The following is a 23040-nucleotide window of genomic DNA, read 5'->3' on the forward strand; positions in this document are numbered from 1 at the left end:
CCAGGAGTGGCTGTTTATCCCCTACTTGATAATGCGGGTGAGGATAATCCCTCTACTATCACACTGCCTGATTCGTCTACTCCAGAGCAGACTACCCCAGTTCCTACACCCGCGGAGGATGCCACAATCCCTCCCGCCGATACACCTGTTCCACCTTCAGTCCCAGCTCCTGGTCCCGGTATTTCCGATGGGGATCTTAGAGAAGCTATTCAGATGCTGACTCAGTTAGTAGCTTCCCAGGCTCAAAGGTCAAATGTTGCACCCACCTCATTTAGCTTGCAAGGAGATTCTTTCGGTTCCAGGGTAAACAGGTTCCTTCAGTTAGACCCTGTAGTGTTCACAGGTTCTGATCCCGGGGCAGACCCTCAAGATTTCATTGATGAGATGCATAAGACTCTCTGAGTTATGCGTGCTACTGAGACGGAGGGAGTAGAGTTCGCCTCCTATCGTTTGAAAGGGGTGGCATATTCCTGGTTTGAGATGTGGGAGGATTCCTGTGAGGAGGGGAGCCCTCCGGCGAGATGGAGTGAGTTCGTGGATGCCTTCATAGACCAATTCTTGCCTGCAGAGACTAAGGCAGCCCATGCTGTGGAGTTTGAGACCCTTAAACAGGGTAGTAAGAATGTGTGGGAGTATCACATGGAGTTTGTATGCCTGTCGAAGTATGTTGTTCATATGATGCCGACTATGGCGGCAAGGGTGCGTCGATTTGTGCAGGGCCTTAGCCCTTAGGTTATTAATGAGGCTTCCATAGCCATTCTAAATTCTGACATGAACTTTGGAAAGATGGTGGCATTTTCCCAAGCTACAGAGGCTCGAAAATTAAAGCACAGGATGGAACGAGAGGGTAGTAGTAGGGCTCGATCAGCAGGCAACCTTGGGGACTCATTCGGAGGTGGGAGATCACCTTTTCGGGGAGGATCATCAGGGCCATCCCATTCTTATGCTCAGTCTTCAGCTAGTGCCCCGCCATCAAGGCACGGTCAGCAGCAGGGGACTCACTTTAGTCCCGGTTAGGGTAGCAAGGGGTCCAACTATCAGGGCCGATCAGGAGGGAGATTCCAGCAGCAGTAGAGGGCCCCATGCCCTAAGTGTCGGAGGATACATTCGGGAGTTTGCTACCTGGACATGCCAGTATGTTACGGATGTGGAATGAGAAGTCATATTCAGAGGGAGTGTCGTGCATCCCGTCAAGGTGCAGGCAGGGGCACAACTCAGTCATCCAGTCCTACGGCTACTACATCTTCAGCACCCCATCCAGCTCGAGGCTCTCCAGCACCCACAGGGAGGTGCAGCTAGGGGTGGTGCACAGAGTTCTGGGGGACCCAGCCGATTCTATGCTATGAGTGGTCGACAGAGTACGGAGGCTTCCCCAGATGTCGTCACATGTATATTGACTGTTCAATCTCATGATGTGTATGCCCTTATTGATCCCAGATCTTCTTTGTCCTATGTTACTCCTTATGTTGCTACGAGCTTCGAGATAGAACTGGAACAACTTTATGAGCCGTTCTCTATATCTACTCCGGTTGGCGAGTTTATTATGGCCGCACAGACTTATAGGGATTGTGTTGTCACGGTGCATGGTCGGGATACCATGGCCGATCTTATTGAACTAGGGATGATTGATTTTGATGTAATAATGGGAATGGATTGGCTCTATTCATATTTTGCCAAACTTGACTGTTGAGTGGGAGGGGAATAATGTTATGCCAAAAGGTAGGTTTATTTCTTACCTTAAGGCCACAAAGATGATCAGGAAGGGGCATATTTATCATTTGGTCCGAGTTACGGACACCATTGCTGAGGTGCCTACCCTTGAATCTTTACCAATTATGAATGAATTCCCCGATGTCTTTCCGGATGAGTTCCCTGGAATTCCTCCAGATAGGGAGATTGATTTTGGGATTGATGTGATGCCAGGCACGCAGCCTATATCCATTCCACCTTATAAAATGGCGCCGACATAATTAAAAGAGCTAAAAGAACAACTAGGGGATTTTCTAGAAAAAGGTTTCATCCGACCGAGTGTGTCGCCTTGGGGCGCACCGGTTCTCTTTATCAAAAAGAAAGATGGATTGTTGCGGATGTGTATTGATTACCGGCAACTCAACAAAGTCACAATCAAAAACAAATACTCATTGCCTAGAATAGATGATTTGTTTGACCAATTACAAGGTGCTAAGTTCTTCTCCAAGATTGATTTGCGGTCCGGGTACCATCAATTAAAGGTAAGGGAGCAGGATATTCCAAAAATAGCTTTCAGAACCCGGTATGGGCACTTTGAATTTTTGGTAATGTCTTTCGGGCTAACAAATGCTCCGACAACTTTCATGGATCTGATGAATCGAGTCTTCAAGCCGTTTCTTGATTCCTTTGTGATAGTATTCATTGACGAAATCCTTGTATATTCACAAAGTCGAGAGGATCAAGCCGACCACCTCAGGACAGTTCTACAGACTCTTCATCACCACTACTTGTATGCAAAGTTCTCGAAATGTGAATTTTGGCTTGAATCTGTTACATTCCTGTGTCATGTCGTCTCCGGAGAAGGAATTAAGGTTGATCCTCAAAAGATTGGGGCGGTGAAGGATTGGCCTAGACCTACTACTCCAACAGAGATTCGCAGTTTCTTGGGTTTGGCAGGGTATTATAGGAGGTTCATGGAGAGGTTCTCCACTCTTGCCTCTCTATTGACTAAATTGACACAGAAGGCGGTTAAGTTCCAGGGGTCCGATGTTTGTGAAAGGAGCTTTCAGGAATTGAAATCAAGATTGACTTCGGCGCCGGTATTGACCCTGCTAGAGGGTACCGAGGGTTTTGTGGTATATTGCGATGCTTCAAGGATCGGTCTTGGATGTGTATTAATACAACATGGTAAGGTTATAGCATATGCTTCAAGGCAACTTAAGAATCATGAAAAGAACTATCCAACTCATAACTTAGAGCTTGTGGCGTTGGTTTTTGCATTAAAAATTTGGCGTCATTATTTGTATGGAGTCCATGTAGATGTATTCACGGACCACAAAAGTCTTCCATACATTTTCAAGCATAAGGAATTGAACTTAAGGCAGAGAAGATTGCTTGAGTTGCTCAAAGATTATGACATCGACATTTTGTATCATCCGGGGAAGGCTAATGTGGTGGCTGATGCTCTTAGTCGAAAATCTATGGGTAGTTTGGCTCACTTGGAGGAATGTCAAAGGCCCTTGGCCCGGGAGGTTCACCAGTTGGCCTGTTTGGGAGTACGTCTTGCGGAATCTAATGAGGGAGGGGGGGGTGATTATGCGGAATAGGGCGGAATCATCGCTTGTGACGGAGGTCAAGGAGAAGCAATACAGTGATCCAGTGTTGGTGCAACTAAAGGAAGGGATTCATAAACATAAGACTAAGGCTTTTTCTCTTTGCATGGATGACGGTACATTATGGTACCGAGGATGACTATGTGTTCCAAATGTAGATGGTCTTCGGGAAAGAATCATGGCAGAAGCTCATACTTCTAGATATTCCGTGCACCCAAGCTCTACAAAGATGTATCATGATCTCAAGGAAGTTTACTGGTGGAATGGCATGAAGTGGGGTGTGGCGGACTTTGTGGCAAAATGTTCAAACTATCAACAAGTGAAGGTCGAGCATCAAAGGCCCGGTGGGTTAGCACAGAGTATAGAAATTCCAATGTGGAAATGGGAAATGATTAATATGGATTTTGTGGTAGGGTTGTCGCGCACTCCGTGTAAGTTTGACTCAATTTGGGTGATCGTGGATCGACTCACGAAATCAGCACACTTCTTACCAGTTAAATACACCGACATTGCGGAACAATATGCTCTATTAGGAGATAGTCAGGCTTCATGGCACTCCAGTTTCAATCATTTCCGATCGAGGGGCCCAATTCACAGCTAATTTCTGGAAGAAATTTCAGCAAGGTTTGGGTACGCAGGTAAATCTTAGCATGACTTTCCATCCATAGACTGATGGGCAAGCAGAGCGGACTATTCAGATGCTTGAGGACATGTTGCATGCGTGTGTGCTTGACTTCAAGGGTAGCTGGGATGATCATTTGCCGCTCATAGAATTTGCTTATAACAATAACTTCCATGCAAGTATTCAGATGGCGCCGTTTGAGGCCTTGTATGGTAGAAGATGTAGATCGCTAATTGGGTGGTTCGAGGTTGGAGAAGCTGAACTAATAGGACCAGACCTTGTGCATCAGGCTATGGAAAAGGTTAAGATCATAAAAAAGCGGTTGAAAACTGCTCAGAGTCGTCAAAACTCCTACTCGGATGTTCGTCGCAGAGACTTAGAGTTCAAAGAAGATGATTGGGTGTTCTTGAAGGTATCTCCCAAGAAGGGGATCATGCAGTTTGGAAAGAAAGGCAAATTAAGTCTGAGGTATGTCGGGCCGTATAGAATCATTCAAAGGATAGGTCAGGTGGCGTACAAGCTTGAACTACCACCTGAGATGTCATTAGTACACCCGGTATTCCATGTGTCCATGTTGAAGAAGGTAGTTGGAGATCCGCTCGCTATTGTGCCGGTTGAGACCATCGAGGTTAGTGAAGAATTGTCATATGAAGAAATTCTGGTTGCTATTCTTGATAGGCAGGTCCGAAAGTTGAGAAACAAAGAAATTGTATCCGTGAAGGTGTTATGGCGAAACCAACAAATCGAAGAAGCTACTTGGGCAGTCGAGAATGAAATGAAAGAAAAGTACCCTCATTTGTTTGAATAGCCATGTAATAGTTCTATGAAGTTGTTTCCCTTAAAGTTTGTATCGCTTGTTCGGCTAATATAAAGACACACCTTTCTAGCTATATGTCCCCCATGAGGCTTCGGTTGGTGTTATTTTGCATTTTGTTGTGTCATTTAATTCTATATATGTTGCTAAGGTGTACTTTGGGGGCTCTCTGACAGGTGGATAGGCCTAAATACAAAGGAAACTCTGGCGAAATTTCCAAGAAGTTAGGAAGTTAGGCAAATTTGGGGCTGATGGTATGTGGCATAACTGAAACTGTGTTAAGTGAACCTTGATCTTCATTCGAGGACGAATGATCTTAAGTGGGGGAGGATGTAAGGACCCATAAAAAAATCTTTTAACCAAAATACTCGGGGTTTCGTGGTGCCAAGATAGATTCCTGCGTTACTATAGTAGAAATTCTTCGCGGCGAACTTGTTCGCCGCGGTTCGAACTTTTTGGATTGAACAGTACCCTACGGACTGAGAGGAAAATGTTTCGCAGAAGAACGCATTTCTGCGGCCCATTATGCGGCCGCATAATCACTCTGCAGACCGCATAATGGCCGCAGAGTGATGCAGTAAGTTTGGCCAATTTGAGGTCAGTTTTGCGGTCGATTATGCGACCACATAATCGATATGCAGACCGTATATCGGTCGCATAATTCCTCTTGGGTTTCTGCAGAGGGAGTTCTGCGGTGCATTATGCGACTGCAGAACAAGTATGCAGACCGCATATTGCTCGCATACCTGAGCCGAAAGTTTAGGCCTCTGAGGGCCATTTCTGCGGTCACTTTACGGACCGCATAACCATTATGCGGTCTCATATACGACCGCAGACCTGTGTCGGGGCACCATTTTTTTTAATTTATAACCCAACCCCCATTTCGCTAAAACACCCATTTAGTCTATTTTGAAGCTCATTTATGATATTTCTAGAGTGAGAGAGAGAGGACTCTAGGGGGAGGGCTTAAATTTCATCAATTAATCTTCAACCATCACTCAAAGCTTGGAAATATTCAAGTAGAGCACCAAATTCTTCATCCTAAAAGGTAAGGCTTCATCACCCCGGCTCTAAATTTCAAATATAGCTATAATGGGGTACTAGGGTGATACTTCATGAGTATGAGGGTGGTTTATCTTGCATGCATGTGTAATAAAGAGTGTGGGGAAAGAAAGTGAGCTAGAACCATGCATGTTTTCCTAATTCTGGGTTCAATTTGTATATTGCTAAACTAGATTGAAGTTGCTAAGCATTCCGGATAATTGTAGAGTCTAAAGAAGCGCAATTGAGGTATGTATGGCTATCTCTCTTCTTCCTAGAATCGAACTCCTGGTGTCTGAATAATTGGTGTAAGTTCAGACTTGATCATACTAGAATTGTTTGCCTTAGTGTGTTGGGTTGGAAGAATCATGTTCCCTAATTGTTTTAGATGTTTACCATGTCATCATGCTACTTGAGAACGTTATTATGATTTTCCAAGTTCCTTCCCTTATATGTGTAATGCCTTAGGTGATGATACTTATCGACATGAATGATGATGTTATTTGAACGGATAAAAAGGGAAAGACTCGAATTGTAAAATGTTTCCCAAGTGCCAAGAACTACTTAATAAATGAGGATGTTTGTGCCATGTAACGAAAGATGGGAGAGAAATGTGAATTGAGTGAACAATTGAAAGAGGTTATGTCTCAAGTGAGATGGCTTAGCCGATCAGGCCGAGATCGGACGCCATGCTATACACATGGTGGTATTTGTGTTGGAATTATTGATTTACATTGTGGATATGGATATGTCTCACTTGAGATGGCTTAGCCGGTCGGGCCGAGACAGGACTCCGTGTAAAAACATGGTGGCATTGTGAGTTGTGGCTTTGGTACTAAAGATTATTAAACTAAAAAGATGGAAAGATTGAATTGGAAACTATGTGACCCCTACTTGGTGTTTTCTTTGTATTTCTATGAAACTCTTATTGATTATTATGACTGCCTTCTCTTTGTTTCATTGTTCATTCTACTAAGATTGGTGTTTGCCTTACATACTAGTACTATTCGACAGTACTAACGTCCATTTTGCCGGGGGCGCTATATCTTTGAATGGATGTAGGTGGTTCCATCGCAGATAGTGCCTATCTCAGATAGTGGTGCTCTCTTTCTCTCCTCAGAGCAGTCTTGGTGAGCCCCATTTCTCCCAGGGGTCATGTAGTCCTTCTTTTGTATAAGTTTTCATATTTTGAGGTATAGCCGGGGCCTTGTTGCCGGCATTGTCATGTTGCTCTTTTGTACTCGTAGAGGCTCCGTAGACGTTTATGTGGGTCATGTATGTATGTTGGGGTAGTCGTTGGATCGAGTTGTATTTTGGGAACTTCACTATGGCATAATGTATATAAGGAAAAATGAACTAGCAACGTTTATATATTTATATAACTAATCTCTCCCATGTTTTACAAATGGTGATGTGATCCATTTCTGGATTATGAATGAGTCGGGTAGGAAAGGTTTAATAAGCTTGCTCGACCGGGTTCACTCGGTTGAGCGCCGGTCACGCTCCCCGAGGTTAGGGCATGAGAGTTTTATTCAGACTATTGTCTGTAGTATTCTAGACGCTCATGTATTCGTGACTCCAATTTCTGGGTTGTATTTAGATTACGCCGTTCAGTAGCTTATTACATTAATTCATACGATTGAGTTGTTATTTTTATCATTTAATTGGAATTGTTAAAAACTAGATAATAAATATAGCTAGCGTTGTCTTGCCTAGCAAGTGAAATGTTAGGCGCTATCAAGATCTCGAGGTTGGGTTTCCGGGTCAAGACAAGTTGGTATCAGAGCACTAGGTTGCTTAGGTTTCTAAGTCATGAGCATGCTTAGTAGAGTCTGGAGGATCGGTACGGAGATATCTGTACTTATCTTCTATAGGCTATGGAGTTTTAGGAAAAATTTCAATTTCTTCTTTATTTATCGTGCGGTTTTATTCTACCATTGATGATTGAACCATTCTATTCTTTTTCTCGCAAATGGCGGGAACACACACAACATCTACGATCGGGCAAGGGTCGGATCCCCTGGTATAGATACCACCAAGCGCATAGGCCAAGGTCGAGCCAGAGGCCGAGGCAGGGGAAGAGGCAAGGCTCAGCCTATAGCTCGGGCAGCATCACCTCCTGTGGAGCCCCAGATCAATCATGAGGAGGAGGTCCTAGATCTAACCGTACCAATTGTACCGGCTCAGGTTCTAGAGGGATTTATATCCACTCTAATGATTCAGGATGCTTTGGTTCGTCTAGTGGGCCTGATGGAGAGTGTGGCCTAGACCGGCACATGTCAGTGGCACCAACCGTCTCTCAGAATGGGGGAGGAGAACAGACTCCTGCTACTCACATTCCAGAGTAGGTGGCTCCCCTATATCAGACTCCAACAGCCCATCCAGTTGGGTTAGTTAAGCCGGTTGTTGCGGTACAGGCCGAAGGGAGGCCCACTATGTCTTCTAAGGCCTTGATGAGGTTGGATAAGTTTACCAAGTTCTTTCCAGTTCATTTTAGTGGTGCACCTTCTGAGAACCCACAGGATTACTTAGACAGTTGCCACGAGGTGTTCCAGATGACCGATTCTGCCAAGAGATAGTGGAGAGATTATGTGTTGACCAGACTAGCTGGTTCACCTTTACTTACCTGGGATCAGTTTTCACAGCTATTTCTAGAGAAATTTATTCCTTTCACTCTGAGAGAAGAGTATCACAAGCAATTTGAGCGCCTTCAGCAGGGTGGTATGACCGTTACCTAGTATGAGACTTGATTTGTGGACCTAGATCGACATGCCATTGTTTTACTCCATATTGAGAGTGAAAAAGTAAGAAGATTCATTGATGGACTCACTTTCAGTATCAGGCTACATATGGCTAGGGAAACTGGATATGATATTTTATTTTAGAGAGCCGTAAAGATTGCTAGACAGATCAAGATGGTCTGTGATCAAGAGAGGGGGCCGGTATCAGATAAGAGGCCTCGTTATTTTGGATATTTCAGTGGCGCCTCATCTAGAGGCAGGGGTACTTTTGTTAGGGTCCATCCTCCTAGGCCATTTCAGTTGGCACTTCAGGCATCCCCCGGTGCTTCAGGTAGTCGTGGTCCTTATGTATCTCATCCTAGGAAGCTATCCTACAGTGCACCATCAGCTCTTATTAGTGCGCCTCCGATCCAGCGCTAACACAGTGGTTATCTGGTCCATCCAGGTTAGTCTCACCTTCAGCAGCCACAACAGACGGGTGGGTGTTTTGAGTGTAGGGGTACAAATCACATTAGGAATTACTCATAGATTCTCGAGTAACATGCCACAGTAGAGTTCTCGTGCCATGGTTCCGGCATCGGTTGCTTCACCGCCCGCTCAAGCTGCCAGAAATGGAGGTCAGGCCATTAGAGGTGGAGGCAAGCCAGCTAGAGGCTTTTCAAGAGGCGCGGGTCAGAGTGGTGGGGCCCAACCCCATTTTTATGCATACCCAACTAGGCTTGAGGCCGAGTCACCCGATGCCTTATCACGGGTATTGTTCTAGTTTGCCATAGAGACGCTTCAATTCTATTTGATCCAGGTTCTACTTATTCCTATGTGTCATCCTATTTTTCTTCATATCTGGTTACACCTCGTGATTATTTGAATTCTTTTGTATATGTGTCCATGCTTGTGGGAGATTTTATTATTGTAGATCATGTTTATCGCTCGTGTGTGGTTTCTATCAGTAGCCTTAAGACTAGTATAAATCTCCTACTTCTTGATATGGTGGACTTCAATGTTATTTTGGGCATGGATTGGTTGTGACCTTATCACGCAATATTGGGCTGTCACGCCAAGACGGTGACCTTAGCCATGCCGGGGTTGCCCCGATTAGAGTCGAGGGGGACTCATGGCAATTCTACCCACAAGGTTATTTCTTATGTGAAGGCTCGGCACATAGTCAAGAAGGGATGTCTAGCATATTTGGCCTATATTCATGATTCTAGTGCAGAGGTTCCTTCCATGGATTCGGTACCAGTTGTGCATGCGTTTCCTGAATGTGTTTGCTGCAAATCTGTTGGGAAAACCACCCTACAGAGATATCGACTTCTATATTGACCTGGCTCCGGCTATGTAGCCCATTTTTATTCCGCCATACCGTATGGCGCTGCCTGATTTGAAGGAACTGAAGGAGTAGTTGCAGGATTTGCTTGATGAGAGATTCATTAGACCTAGTGTCTCACCTTGGGTTGCTCTCGTGTTGTTCGTGAAGAAGAAGGATGGTTCGTTGAGGATGCGTTTAGATTATCGACAGTTAAACAAAGTCACTATAAAGAACAAGTATCTGTTTCCGGGGATTAATGACTTATTTGATCAGCTATAAGGTGCCAAAGTATTTTTGAAGATTGATTTGAGATCTGGATACCACCAGTTGAAGATTAGGGCATCGGATGTCCCTAAGATAGTTTTTCAACCTCGGTATGGGCATTATGAATTCCTAGTGATGTTATTTGGGTTGACAAATGCCCCAGCAACATTTATGGATTTGATGAATCGAGTATTTAAGCCCTACTTGGATTGTTTTGTTATCGTATTCATTGATGATATCTTGATCTACTCCCTCACTCGAGAGGAGCATGAGCAGCACCTTCAAGTTGTACTTCAGATCCTAAGAGATAGTCAGTTATATGCCATGTTTTATAAGTGTGAATTTTGATTATATTCGATTGCCTTTTTGGGTCATGTTGTATCTGCCGAGGGCATTAAAGTGGATCCTAAGAATATTGAGGCAGTTCAGAACTGGCCTAAACCTATTTCAGGTACATAGATTCGGAGCTTCCTGAGTTTGGCGAGTTATTATCGCCGATTCGTGGAGGGGTTTTCATCCATTGCAGCCCCGTTGACTAAATTAACCTAGAAGGGTGCTCCATTCAGGTGGTCCGATGAATGTGAGTTAAGCTTTGAGAAGCTCAAGACTACTTTGACTACAACCCTAGTGTTGGTGTTGCCCACTGGTTCAGGATCATACACAGTGTATTGTTATGCATCGCGTATTGGGCTTGGTGAAGTTTTGATGCAGGATGGCAGGGTGATTGCGTACGCATCATGGCAGCTGAAGGTTCATGAGAAGAATTACACCTTTCATGACTTAGAGTTGGCGGCTATTGTTCATGAATTGAAGATTTGGAGGCATTACCTCTATGGCGTATCGTGTGAAGTATTCACAAACCATCGGAGCCTACAGTATTTATTTAGGCAAAAATATCTCAATTTGAGGCAGCAGAGATAGTTAGAGTTGTTGAAAGAATATGATATCACATTTTGTATCATCCTGAGAAGGCCAATGTGGTAGCCGATGCCTTGAGTAGAAAGGCTGTGAGTATGGGTAGCCTTACATATATTCCAGCTGGTGAGAGACCTCTTGCATTGGATGTTCAGGCCTTGGCCATTCAGTTCTTGAGATTAGATATTTCGTATCCCAGTCGGGTTCTTGCTTGCACGATTTCTCGGACTTCTTTGTATGAGCGCATCAGAGAGAGTCAGTATGACAACCCCCATTTGCTTGTCCTTAAGGACATGTTGCAGCATGATGATTCCAAGCAGGTTACTGTTGGAGATGATGGGATGTTGCGAATGTAGGGTCAGATTTGTGTACCTAATGTGGATGGGCTTCGTGAGTTAATTCTTGAGTAGGCCCACAGTTTGTGATATTCCATTCATCCGGGTGCCGCCAAGATGTATCAAGACTTGAGGCAACATTATTGGTGGAGAAGAATAAAAAAGTATATAGTTCCATATGTGGCTCGATGTTTGAATTGCCAACATGTGAAGTAGAGCATCAGAGGCCTGGCGGTTTGCTTCAGAGACTTGAGATTCCCAAGTGGAAGTGGGATCGTATTACCATAGATTTTGTTATTAGTCTCCCATGACCAAGTTTAACGATCAGCCCGGTCGTTTTTAGTATTTTAACCTAGTTCCCTTATTTATTGCCTCATTTATGTCGTATCGTGGGTATGTGACTTGCTGGGGGTGTTTGGTTTTAGCTTCGGGTGAGTTTTGGACTGAAACGAGACATATAGTTTCAAAGTTGGAAGTTTAAGTTGGAAGAGTTGACCGTAGTTTGACTTTTGTATAGACGATTCCGGAATGGAGTTTTGATGGACCGATAGCTTTATATGGTGATTTTGGACTTAGGAGCGTGCCCGGATATTGATTTGTAGGTCCATGAGTCATTTCGGCTTGAATTGGCGAAAGTTAGGAAATTTAAGGTTTGGAATGTTGAGAAGTTTGACCGAGATTTGAATTTATTGATATCTGGGTCATATTCTGATTTCGGAATTGGAATAGGTTTGTCGTGTCATTTATGACTAGTGTGCAAAATTTGAGGTCAATTAGAGTTGTTTTGGTATTATTCGATGTTAGTTTTGGAAGTCGGATGTTCATAGTTTCAATAGGCTTGAATTGGGTTGCGATTAGTAGAATCAATGTTATTTGATGTGATTTTTGGTCTCGAGTAGGTCCGTTATGTGTTTTGGAACCTATTGGTATATTCGGACGGGGTCCCGAGGGGGGGGGGAGTGTGAATCAGATTGAAATCAGAATAATTTTGGACTTAGTTATTATGCTGAGGCTGCTGAGTTCTGGTGCAATCACACCTGCGTACTTTGGGCCGCACCTGTGCACTTTGGGCCGCAGGTACGGTATTGCAGAAGCGGCCTATGAGCTGCAGAAGCGAAAATTGGCTTGGGCAGTTGGGATCGTAATATGGCCAGTGATCCGCAAAAGCAGACACGCAAGTGCGTATGGGGCATCGCAGGAGTGGATTCGAGTGGGCTGGGGAAGGACTGCAGGAGCGGTCGAAGCTCCGCAGAAGTGTATTTGGCTGGCCTTGGTAGGAACTGCACCTATGATGAATTTCCCGCATGTGCGGGGTCGCGGGTGTGGATTTGATGAACCGGGTATTTAAGCCCTATTTGGATTCTTTTGTGATCGTATTCATTGATGATATCTTGATCTAATCCCGCAGTCGAGAGGAGCATGAACGGTATCTTCGAGTTGTGCTTCAAACTCTGAGAGATAGTCATTTATATGCCAAGTTTTCAAAGTATGAGTTTTGGTTAGACTCGGCCACCTTTTTGGGGCATGTTGTATCGGCCGAGGGCATAAAAGTGGATTCAAAGAAGATTGATGCAGTTCAGAACTGGCCTAGACCAACTTCAACTACACAGATTCGGAGTTTCCTAGGATTGACGGGTTATTATCGCCGGTTTGTGGATGGGTTTTCATCCATAGCAGCCCCATTGACTAGATTGACCCAGAAAGGTGCTCCATTTAGGTGGTCGGATGAGAGTGAGTTGAGCTTTCATAATCTCAAGATTGCCTTGACTACAGCGCCAGAGTTAGTATTTCCCACAGGTTCAGGATCATACACGGTGTATTGTGATGCATCGTGTATTAGGCTCACTGTAGTATCGATGCAGAATGGCAGGGTGATTACGTACGCGTCGCGACAGTTGAAGGTGTATGAGAAGAATTACCCAGTTCATGACTTAGAGTTGGCGGCCATTGTTCATGCACTGAATATTTGGAGGCATTATCTCTAGGGCGTGTCATGTGAGGTGTTCACGGATCATCAGAGTCTACATTATTTGTTCAACCAAAAAGATCTCAACTTGAGGCAGCGGAGGTGGTTGGAGCTGTTGAAAGACTATGATACACCATTTTGTATCATCCCGGTAAAGCCAATGTGGTGGCCGATGCCTTGAATAGAAAGGCTGGGAGTATGGGTAGCCTTGTGTATATTTTAGTGGGTGAGAGACCACAAGCATCAGATGTTCAGGCTTTGGCCAATCAGTTCGTAGGTTAGATGTTTTGGAGCCCAGACTTATTCTAGCTTGCATGGTCTCTCGGTCTTCGTTGTATGAGTGTATCAGAGAGCATCAGTATGATGACCCATATTTGCTTGTCCTTAAGGACATGGTGCGGCACGGTTGTGCCAAGCAGGTTACTATTGGAAATGATGGGGTGTTGCGGATGAAGGGTCAGATTTGTGTGCCCAATGTGGATGGGCTTCGTGAGTTGATTCTTGAGAAGGTCCAAAGTTCGCTGTATTCCATTCATCCGGGTGCCGCCAAGATATATCAGGACTTGAGGCAGCATTATTGGGGGAGGATAATGAAGAAGGATGTAGTTGCATATATGACTCGGTGTATGAATCGTCATCAAGTAAAGTACGAGCATTAGACGCCTGGCGATTTGCTTCAGAAGCTTGAGATTCCCGAGTGAAAGTGGGAGCATATTACCATGGATTTTGTCGTTGGGCTCCCACGGACTCAGAATAAATTTGACGCGGTATGGGTCATTATGGACAGGTTGACCAAGGCAACACTATTTATTCCAATCGCAGTTACCTAATCTTCAGAGTGGTTGACTGAGATCCATATCCGTGAGATCGTTTGTCTTCATAGTGTGCCGGTGTCCATCATTTTTTATCGAGGGACACAGTTCACCCCGCACTTCTGGGGGCAGTACAACATGATCTAGGCATAAGGGTTGAGTTGAGTACAACATTTCACCCCCATACGGACGGACAGTCCGAGCGCACCATTCAGATATTGGAGGATATGCTTCGCGCATGTGTTATGGATTTTGGGGGTTCTTGGGATCAGTTCTTGCCACTTACGGAGTTTGCCTACAACAATAGCTACCAATCGAGTATTCAGATGGCTCCTTGTGAGGAAATATATGGGAGGTGGTGTCATTCGCCAGTTGGCTGGTTTGAGCCGGGAGAGGCTCGGTTGTTGCGTACCGATTTGGTTCAGGATGCCTTGGAAAAGGTCAAGATGAGTCACTTCGCACAGCTCAGTCTAGAAAGAAGAGTTATGCTGATCGTAGAGTTCGTGATGTTGCATTCATGGTTGGCGAGAGGGTTCTGCTCCTGGTTTCACCCATGAAGGGTGTGACGAGGTTCAGAAAGAAGGGCAAGTTGAGCCCTAGGTATATCGGACCTTTCGAGATTTTTGAGAGAGTGGGTGAGGTAGCCTACATGCTTGCATTGCCACCAAGTTTATCAGCGGTCCATCCAGTGTTCCATGTATCCATGCTCCGGAAGTATCATAGTGATCCATCCCATATATTAGATTTCAACTCAGTCCAATTGGGCAAGGATTTGACTTATGAGGAGGAGTCGGTGAACATTTTAGCCCGGCAAGTCTGGAAGTTGAGGTCTAAGAGTTATCCTTCAGTTCGAGAGTAGTGGAGAGGTCAGCCAATCGAGGCATCCATGTGGGAGTCCGAGTCCTACATGCGGAGTAAATACCCACACCTTTTCACCAGTACAGGTACCTTTCTATGTTCGTTTGAGCACGAACGTTTGTTTTAGAGGTGGAGAACATCATGACCCGATAGGTTATTTTGAGTTTTAGCCTTTATTTCCATGTTCTGAGACCTCGACTAGATCTGTTTAGTGTTCCTCGATTTGCGAGCACAATCCATGTCTCTCGAAAGTTTTTATGTAGAAAATTGAAGAAAATACAAAATTTTGCCTTAAAATAATTTAAGTTGACTACGGTCAATGTTTTGTGAAAACGGACCTGGATCAGTATTTTGACGGTGCTGGAGGATCCGTGTCATGATTTCAAACTTGGGCGTATGCCCGGAATTAATTTCAGAAGTCCGTAGGTCGAATTGTGTTGATTTGCCAAAATTTGGCAATTTGAAGTTGAAAGGTTTGACCATAGGTTGACTTTTAGCTATCGATCTCAGAATTTGAAGTTTTGACTTTGAATAGATCCATTATAGTATTTTTGACTTGTCTACAAAATCTGGTACAAAACGGAGTTGATTTGACGCGATTTGGACGTCCGGTTGTAAATTTGAAAGTTCTTAAATTTCATCAAAAATTTCATACATTTTGATGTTTGATTCGTAGTTCTAGGTGTTATTTTGGTGTTTTGATCACGCGAGCGAGTTTGTATGGTGTTTTCATACTTGCGTTGAGGTTTGGTTTGGAGCCCCGAGGGCTCATGTGAGTTTCGGATGAGTTTCGGAGTATTTGGGAGAGTTTTTGTGTTACTGGTGTGAACTGGTGTTGCAGGCTTCGCAAATGCGAGGTTTGAAGTCGCATTTGCGATTTATGGGCTAGTCTATTACGGTCGCATTTGCGACCAATTATTCGCAATTGCGAAGGTGACTTGGGATCAGCAGTGATCGCAATTGCGATCATATTGCGATCATTTGATCGATTTTGCAAAGCTCCAATATTTGTATTTGCGAACTTGTCGTCGCAATTGTTATGACACCAGGGATGTGAGGAGTTCGCTTTAGTGATACTTTCTTCGCATTTGCGACACCTGCGACTGGACCTAAGCTGAGGGACGGGATTTTTAGCCTCATTTTCATATTTTTGAACCCTAGGCTCGGTAGGAGGCGATTTTGGAAGAGGTAATTTCATCTACAAACTTTGGGTGAGTGATTCTAATCCTTTTTTAATCATATTCCATCAATTCATCTTAAATTGTAACATCAAAATCATGTGAATCAAATTGAAAATTTGTGAAACCTTGTCATGTTTTTGAAAAATAAGAAATTGAGTTTTGAGAGTCGATTTGTACTCGAATTTTGAAACTAATCACATATATGAACTCATGGGGTGATGAGTAGTCAGAATCTACCATTAGACCCGAGTTTTGACCGGGCAAGCCCCGAGTTGACTTTTGTTGACTTTTGAAAAAAGTGTAAAGATCTTAGCTTTATCTATTGTAATTGATTTCCCTAGAATATTTTGATGATATTAAGTCGATTTTGGTTAGATTTGATTGCTTTGGAGGCAAATTTTAGAGGAAAGGCCCCGGTTGAACTTTAATTTGATTGTGGAATGAGGTAAGTGTTGGGTCTAACCTTGATTTGAGGGAATTAGGAACCCTTGAACTATATACTATGTGGGTTACATGTGTAATAACGTATGTGCGAGGTGACGAGTGTATATACGCCATCAAAATAATTGTTTCCATGTTTTCTTGTATTTCATGAATTAACTCAAGTCATGCATTAACTGTTACATGTTTTAATTTCTTCCTATGCTGTAATTTGTTACTTGTCATTAACTATTCTTGTATTGAATTGTTCGTCCCTTTCATGACTCCGTGATTAATTGCTACTTGCCTTAACTGTTTTACTTGCCCACCTTAATTGTCATGTACTTGACTTGTCTTGTTGCTTTGTAATATTTGCTACATCCCTTTATTATTACGTGGTTCATTTATTGCCTTGTACTCGTACTCTTGATTGTAGGAATTCTTGTACATTGAATTTATTGGATTGTTTATGTTTATTGAAATTGTTTGTGGATCGGGTTGCACACCACAACGGGAAGAATAATAAATTGAAATGGTGGAATAAGGGAGGATTTTTATATTGATTATAATGATATGGTGGGACGGGGTTGCGCGCCGCAACTCTTGTGTATCTAAAAGTTGATATAGATAAATGATGATATGGTGAAATAAGGGAGGATTGTGACATCTGATTATGATGATATGGTGGGATCGGGTTGCGCGCTGTAACAGATTATATATGTGACTCTTGATATTGATAAAATGATGCTATGGTGAAATAAGGGAGGGTTGTGTGTGTACGGTGGGATCGGGCTGTGTGCCGCAACGGATCGTGTGTGTTGTACTGGTTGTTTTTGTGTTGGTTTTCAGCATTCTTCTATGAAACTATGAGGTCTGTTATTCTGGGTTCTCTAATTGCGAGGATTGGGTGCATTTTTATAAATTAACTGCCTTACTTCTATTTCTTTCTTTGTTAGTATCACTATTACTTTATACAGGTTATTGTAAGTGGCCCGCCTTAGCCTCGTCACTATTTTGTCTAGGTTAGGCTCAGCACTTACAGAGTACATGGGGTCGGTTGTACTCATACTACACTTTGCACTTCTTGTGCAAATTTCAGAGTGGGTCCTAGCAGCATTCAGTAGATTTGCTCGAATCTAGTGCTGACGGAGACTTGAGGTACAGCTGCACAACGTTCGCAGCCCTGAAGTCCCCTCCCCGCCTATCTTTATTATTTTTTCTAAGTTCCAGAATAGTGTATTTGATGCAGATTATGTTTGTAGCAATCTAGATGTTCATGTACTCGTGACACCAGTTTCTGGGTTATGTTTAGACTCACTGCTCTGTACTATTATTTATACTATACTTCAGACTTGTATCATTTTCCATTGTTAACACCTTGTCGTAAATTGTTAAAAATCAGTAAATTCTTTGTTCACATCGTCTTGCCTAGCAAATAGATGTTAGGCGCCATCATGACCCCGAGGTTAGGATTCCGGGTCATGACACTTTTTAAGTTCAAAACTTAAAAAGCATGACGAATTACGAAAATAATTGCATAAACATATATCATGAAGCTCAATCAGTTGCACAAACTAATGCGAATTCTGAAGATGAATTGCAGTACTTACAATGTATTTGTACTTTTTGAATCTGAATATGAATCTGGTTCAAGGTTCAGGTTTTATGATAAAGCTGCTGAGAGGAGAGGAGATCTTCGATTAAGGTTGAAGGAGATCTTTTGACGAGGGATGGAGTGATGGAGGAGATCTTTTTCACGAATGAGGTTGTAGATCACGCGATTAATGCGTTATGCAGCTTTTATATCTTTTGTTAGGTGTATAATTGTCATATTATTATAGATGTTTTGTCATGTGACTACCAAATCAATAATTTTTAAAAATAGGGTACAGGTTAAACAGTGGCACAAATATAGGGTACGACTGCAAATCCCCCGGATTATTAATGCGTTGGTCCGGTTTGGCCCATTTAACACCTTTAATGTATGCAAACATCTTTTACAACTTGTTTGGATAGTTGTTACCCATCGTTTTATAATGTATTGTATTGTATTGTATCGTTTTATGAATACAATTATCACGACCCAAAATTCGTTATAGGTCGTGATGGCGCCTAGCCGCCGTCAGGCAAGCGAATGGTAATTAATCAACTAAGCTACTCATTTTATTAGTTTCAAAATCATGAATCCCATTGAATAAGTAGCATAAAATCTTGTACTCGTAGAAAATATGTGATATTATTTTCCAATTTCCGTATAAGGTATAAATTACAAGGTGAAATGATAATAATTACGCGAACTACAATAATGAACATCCCGTAGGAACCCCCAAAACCTGGTGTCACAAGTGCATGAGCATTTACTAAAGAGTACAATAATAATACAACATTTGTCTAGAATGTAAATAAGATAGAATAAAATAAATAGTACGATGGAGACTCTATGGACTGCGATGCGTAGCCTGGAATGCAGCTCACATGAAGTCTCCTCAACAGCTGTGCCTACTTGCCAAGATGATCATCAAATGAACTTGTCAGATCCTGCACATTTAGTGCAGAAGTACAGCATGAGTACGTAAATCAATGCGTACCCAGTATGTATCTAGCCTAACCCCTGAGAAGTAGTGATGAGGGATCGACATCGACACTTACTAGTGGTCCAATAAATCAATATGGTAAATCATAAACAGATAAGAGTACAACAATAGTAGTGAGGTAAATCTGTTACTAACACAATCTTCCAAATTTTCTTCTAACAATATCAATCTCTCAATCTCGTATTCTATCTCGACTACCCGAAAATATCTGATAAGTGGGAATTTTGACTACTTATTGGCACTTTTTAACTTTTTTTTTAGTCTAAAAACATTGAATTGTGTGCCCGAAACTAATAAAATTGTGCAAAATTGCAGGAATACTGGAAGTTGGGCTCCCGAGATAAAATCTGACTCAAACAGGAATAGTCTAAGCATAAGGCAATAAAGGGCACAGAAGCACAAAATGTGCGGTCCACAGAAGGAATTTTGTGACCGCGAAAGAAATTTCGGACAACAGAATTCCATATGTGGCCGCAAGCAAAGAAGGAAAAATTTGCAGACAATTGTGCAAATTGCAGACCGCACATGAATTATGCGGTAGCAAAAGCTGGGCTAGGAGTCAAGATCAGAGAGTATGCAAATTACCAAGTCCAGAACCTCAGTGAGTTGCGGACCGCACAATATTTGTGCGGTTGCAGAAGATTACCTTGCAGCCGCAACCCTAACATTGCGGACCGCACAAGATTGACTTGCGATCAGAGTTCTAAATTTGCGGACCGTAGAAAAGTTGTTTCGCGATCGCAGTTCATAATTGTGCGGCCGCAGAACTCTAGCTCCTGTCAGATGAAAAATCTGCGGATCACACATTGAATTGTGTGGCCGCAGAACCTCCCGAGGGGTATTGTTTTCCAAGATTTTCAGCCTTGTATAAATAGATGAGTTTCACAAAATTAGGTCTAGTTTGAATATCAACAATTATTGTAGCCGTTTTTCTCTGCCATTTTTGGAAGTTTACTTTGCTTTGGTATATTTTACAATAGATTTAATCATTTTAAGCTTTAATTATGAGTTTAATTAGTCCGTCTTCTTCATTTTCTTCAAACCCAAGTATGAGCAGCTAGATTTTTACTAGGAATGTGACCCAACCCTAGTGTGTAAACCTTATGGGTATTTAATTTAGTGCTTGTTTATGATTGAGTGTTTATTATTTAGCTTAGTTCATGCTTTAATTTGATGAATTAATGGTTGCAAACATTAGTTCATGCCTATTTGACTTAGTCTCTACTTGAAAAAGAGAGACCTAGTCTAGGATAACTTAGCTAAAAAGGAATTGGGTCAATCGAGAGATTGATTTACCCAATTAAAGGGTTCAACCTAGAGATAGTAATAACCTGACTTGAGCTTTTATCAACTATTTTGTGTGATACCCATTTGGTCTTGAGAAAGCCAAATTGTGCAAAACCACTCTCTGACCGAGAGGTATTGAGTGGGAAATTTAGAGTTTATAGCTATAATACACCCCAATCAACAGAACAAGCATTAAAATCTTTATCCCATTTGGCAAACACCTAAGTAATGGTCACAACCCTAGACTTTTTATCACTTTGGAAAAATCCCAAAAACAATTATCTCTAGTCTTCTTTCTTTATTTTGCAATCAATAGATTAAAATAAGAAATAAAAAAACCAATCTTTTTGTGGAAGTGAAATCTGGATAGTTCAATCTTTTTGGGTTTCTGTAATTGCAAACGACCGTTTTATACCTTTTTTGAGGTGTGCATTTGGACGCGATCAATTTTTGGCGCCGTTGATGGGGAGTTAAAAATGGTGTTAGCTATATATTTGTGTGTGTTTTTGGAGTATCTTCTTTTCCTTCCTTGTTACTAACTTGTTTGAGAAATCGTAGGTACAACCATGGCAAACAATAAGCTCGGAAATATTGCTTTGAGGGATGTGGACATTGAAGATGACCAAGTGGATGAGGTTCCTCTTGAACCTCAAGCCAATAGAAGAGGCCGAGTGCCTCATGACAATGTGCCCATTCCATCCCCACCTCCACCACGAGCGGCTCCACACCAGGTGTTACCCAATGAAGGATATGAAAGTGCAATAGTCCCTCCACGTATTAGGGCGGGCAACTTTCAAATCACCAACGTGATGCTCACTTTGCTAGAGAGATGAGGTTTCTTCACCGGTGCTCCAAGTCAAAATGCATACAAATATTTGAAAGGGTTTGTGGATACTTGTTGGGAAAGCAGACAAACAAATGTCTTTGAGGATGCATTGAGGCTAAGACGTTTTACCTTCTCTCTACGTGGGAAAACTTTAGATTGGTTGAAATGTTTGCCGAACCATTCCATTCACACTTGGGATGAGTTGGCGGAAAAGTTTATTTCTAAGTTCTTCTCCTACCCCTGCACATGGCTACACTTCGGGACGAGATTTTAGCATTTAAGCAAGAGCCAAATCAACCACTATGCGAGATATGGGAACACTATCGAACAATGGTTAAGGAATGTCCCAACAACGATATGACGGAGAACATGATTTAGCAAACTTTCTATTGTGGGATCAACACAACCAACCAATGTGTAGTGAATCAACTTGCCGGTGAACTTCATGACTACGCCTTATACGGAGGCGTGTGAGATTTTAGATAAAATGGCAGAGACATCATTGGCATGGCAATCCCGGGCTAATGTTCCACAACGTGATCCCAACGTGATCCACCTTCACAAAGAGTTGCATGACCATGGGCAAGCCATTGCCGAATTGACTACCACCATGAATCAACTAGAAACGGCTCAACTTCAACAAGTGTAAACTCCTAAGCAATTCAATGCCATGGAGGGAGTGAACATGATGGTGAACAAGAGGAGAACCAATGGTCCACAAGTGCAATATCGAGTGGACAATTTTGTGCAACAGGATAGTGGTTTTGATCAAGATGATTCTTACAATGACCAAGAAGAGGAGGTGCAATATGTGAACAAATTTCAAGGGCAGCGAAACAATTTTCAAGGCCCAAACCAACAACTATGGCGTCCTCAAAACAATCAAGGCAATTGGAATTCTAACAACCAAGGAAATTGGAGTGGTGGAAACAATCAAGGGACTTGTCATAACAGCAACAATCAAGGAAATTGGAGTGGTGGAAACAATCAAGGGACTTGTCATAACAGCAACAATCAAGGAAATTGGAATGGCAACAATCAAGGAAATTGGGGGGATAATAATCAAGGCAGATGGAACCATAATCAAGGCAATCAGGGTCGGGTTTTCAAAGTCCCCCGATGTATTAACGATCGAACAACTCGCCTCCCTATCGTTCCTATGGTCCTAGTTCTTCAACCAATGAGATGAGGCGAATTGAGAATATGTTCAAGCAAATGATGGAAAAGAATGCCGATTCGGATGCCCAACTTGCCTCACACAACACATCAATCCGCAACTTAGAAGTGCAAATGGGGCAAATCTCTCAAGCTCTCAATTCTCGTCCTAAGGGGGCACTACCAAGTGTCACGGTGGTGAACCCAAAGGATGGGAACAACATGAGGCATGCCATGGCCATTACTACAAGAAGTGGAAGAGGTAGGAATGCACCCACCTCAAGTCAAAGGCAACTTATGAATGATGAGCAAGTGGTACAAGAAGAAGAGGTCCCAAAAAATATGATGCAATCAAATGATGAAGTTCGGATTTATATTGATGATAATGTGGAAGAGACTAAAGAGGATGTGAACCCATCTAGGGTTCACATTATTGACATACCGGAGTTGGTAGTGAAAAAGGGGCACCATTGCCCAAGCCTCCACCTCCATATCTTCAAATACTTGCCAAACAAAATAGCAAGAATCAATTCAAAAAGTTCATTCAAATGACGAAGAGTCTCTCAATCAATGTGCCATTAATTGAAGCTTTGGAACAAAT

General features: G+C 42.7%; 1 protein-coding gene across 1 annotated transcript; it reads left to right on the top strand.

The window, feature by feature from the left end:
* The first annotated feature begins 405 nt into the window (after positions 1 to 405).
* On the top strand, positions 406 to 8940 carry LOC138897954 (uncharacterized). Its single transcript, XM_070183981.1, has 2 exons — positions 406 to 699; positions 8665 to 8940. The coding sequence occupies exons 1-2, from the start codon at positions 406 to 408 to the stop codon at positions 8938 to 8940; spliced, it is 570 nt and encodes a 189-aa protein (XP_070040082.1).
* The last annotated feature ends 14100 nt before the right edge of the window (positions 8941 to 23040 follow it).

Source organism: Nicotiana tomentosiformis, chromosome 8 (assembly GCF_000390325.3).
Source record: "Nicotiana tomentosiformis chromosome 8, ASM39032v3, whole genome shotgun sequence".
Classification (NCBI taxonomy): Eukaryota; Viridiplantae; Streptophyta; class Magnoliopsida; order Solanales; family Solanaceae; genus Nicotiana; species Nicotiana tomentosiformis.

Bases quoted from the DNA above. Each gene is read 5' to 3' on its own strand.
- LOC138897954 (XM_070183981.1), top strand. From the start codon at position 406: ATGCGTGCTACTGAGACGGAGGGAGTAGAGTTCGCCTCCTATCGTTTG. The intron at 700-8,664 runs GTGCGTCGATTT...ATTTTATTTTAG, and splicing joins TGCCGACTATGGCGGCAAGG to AGAGCCGTAAAGATTGCTAG.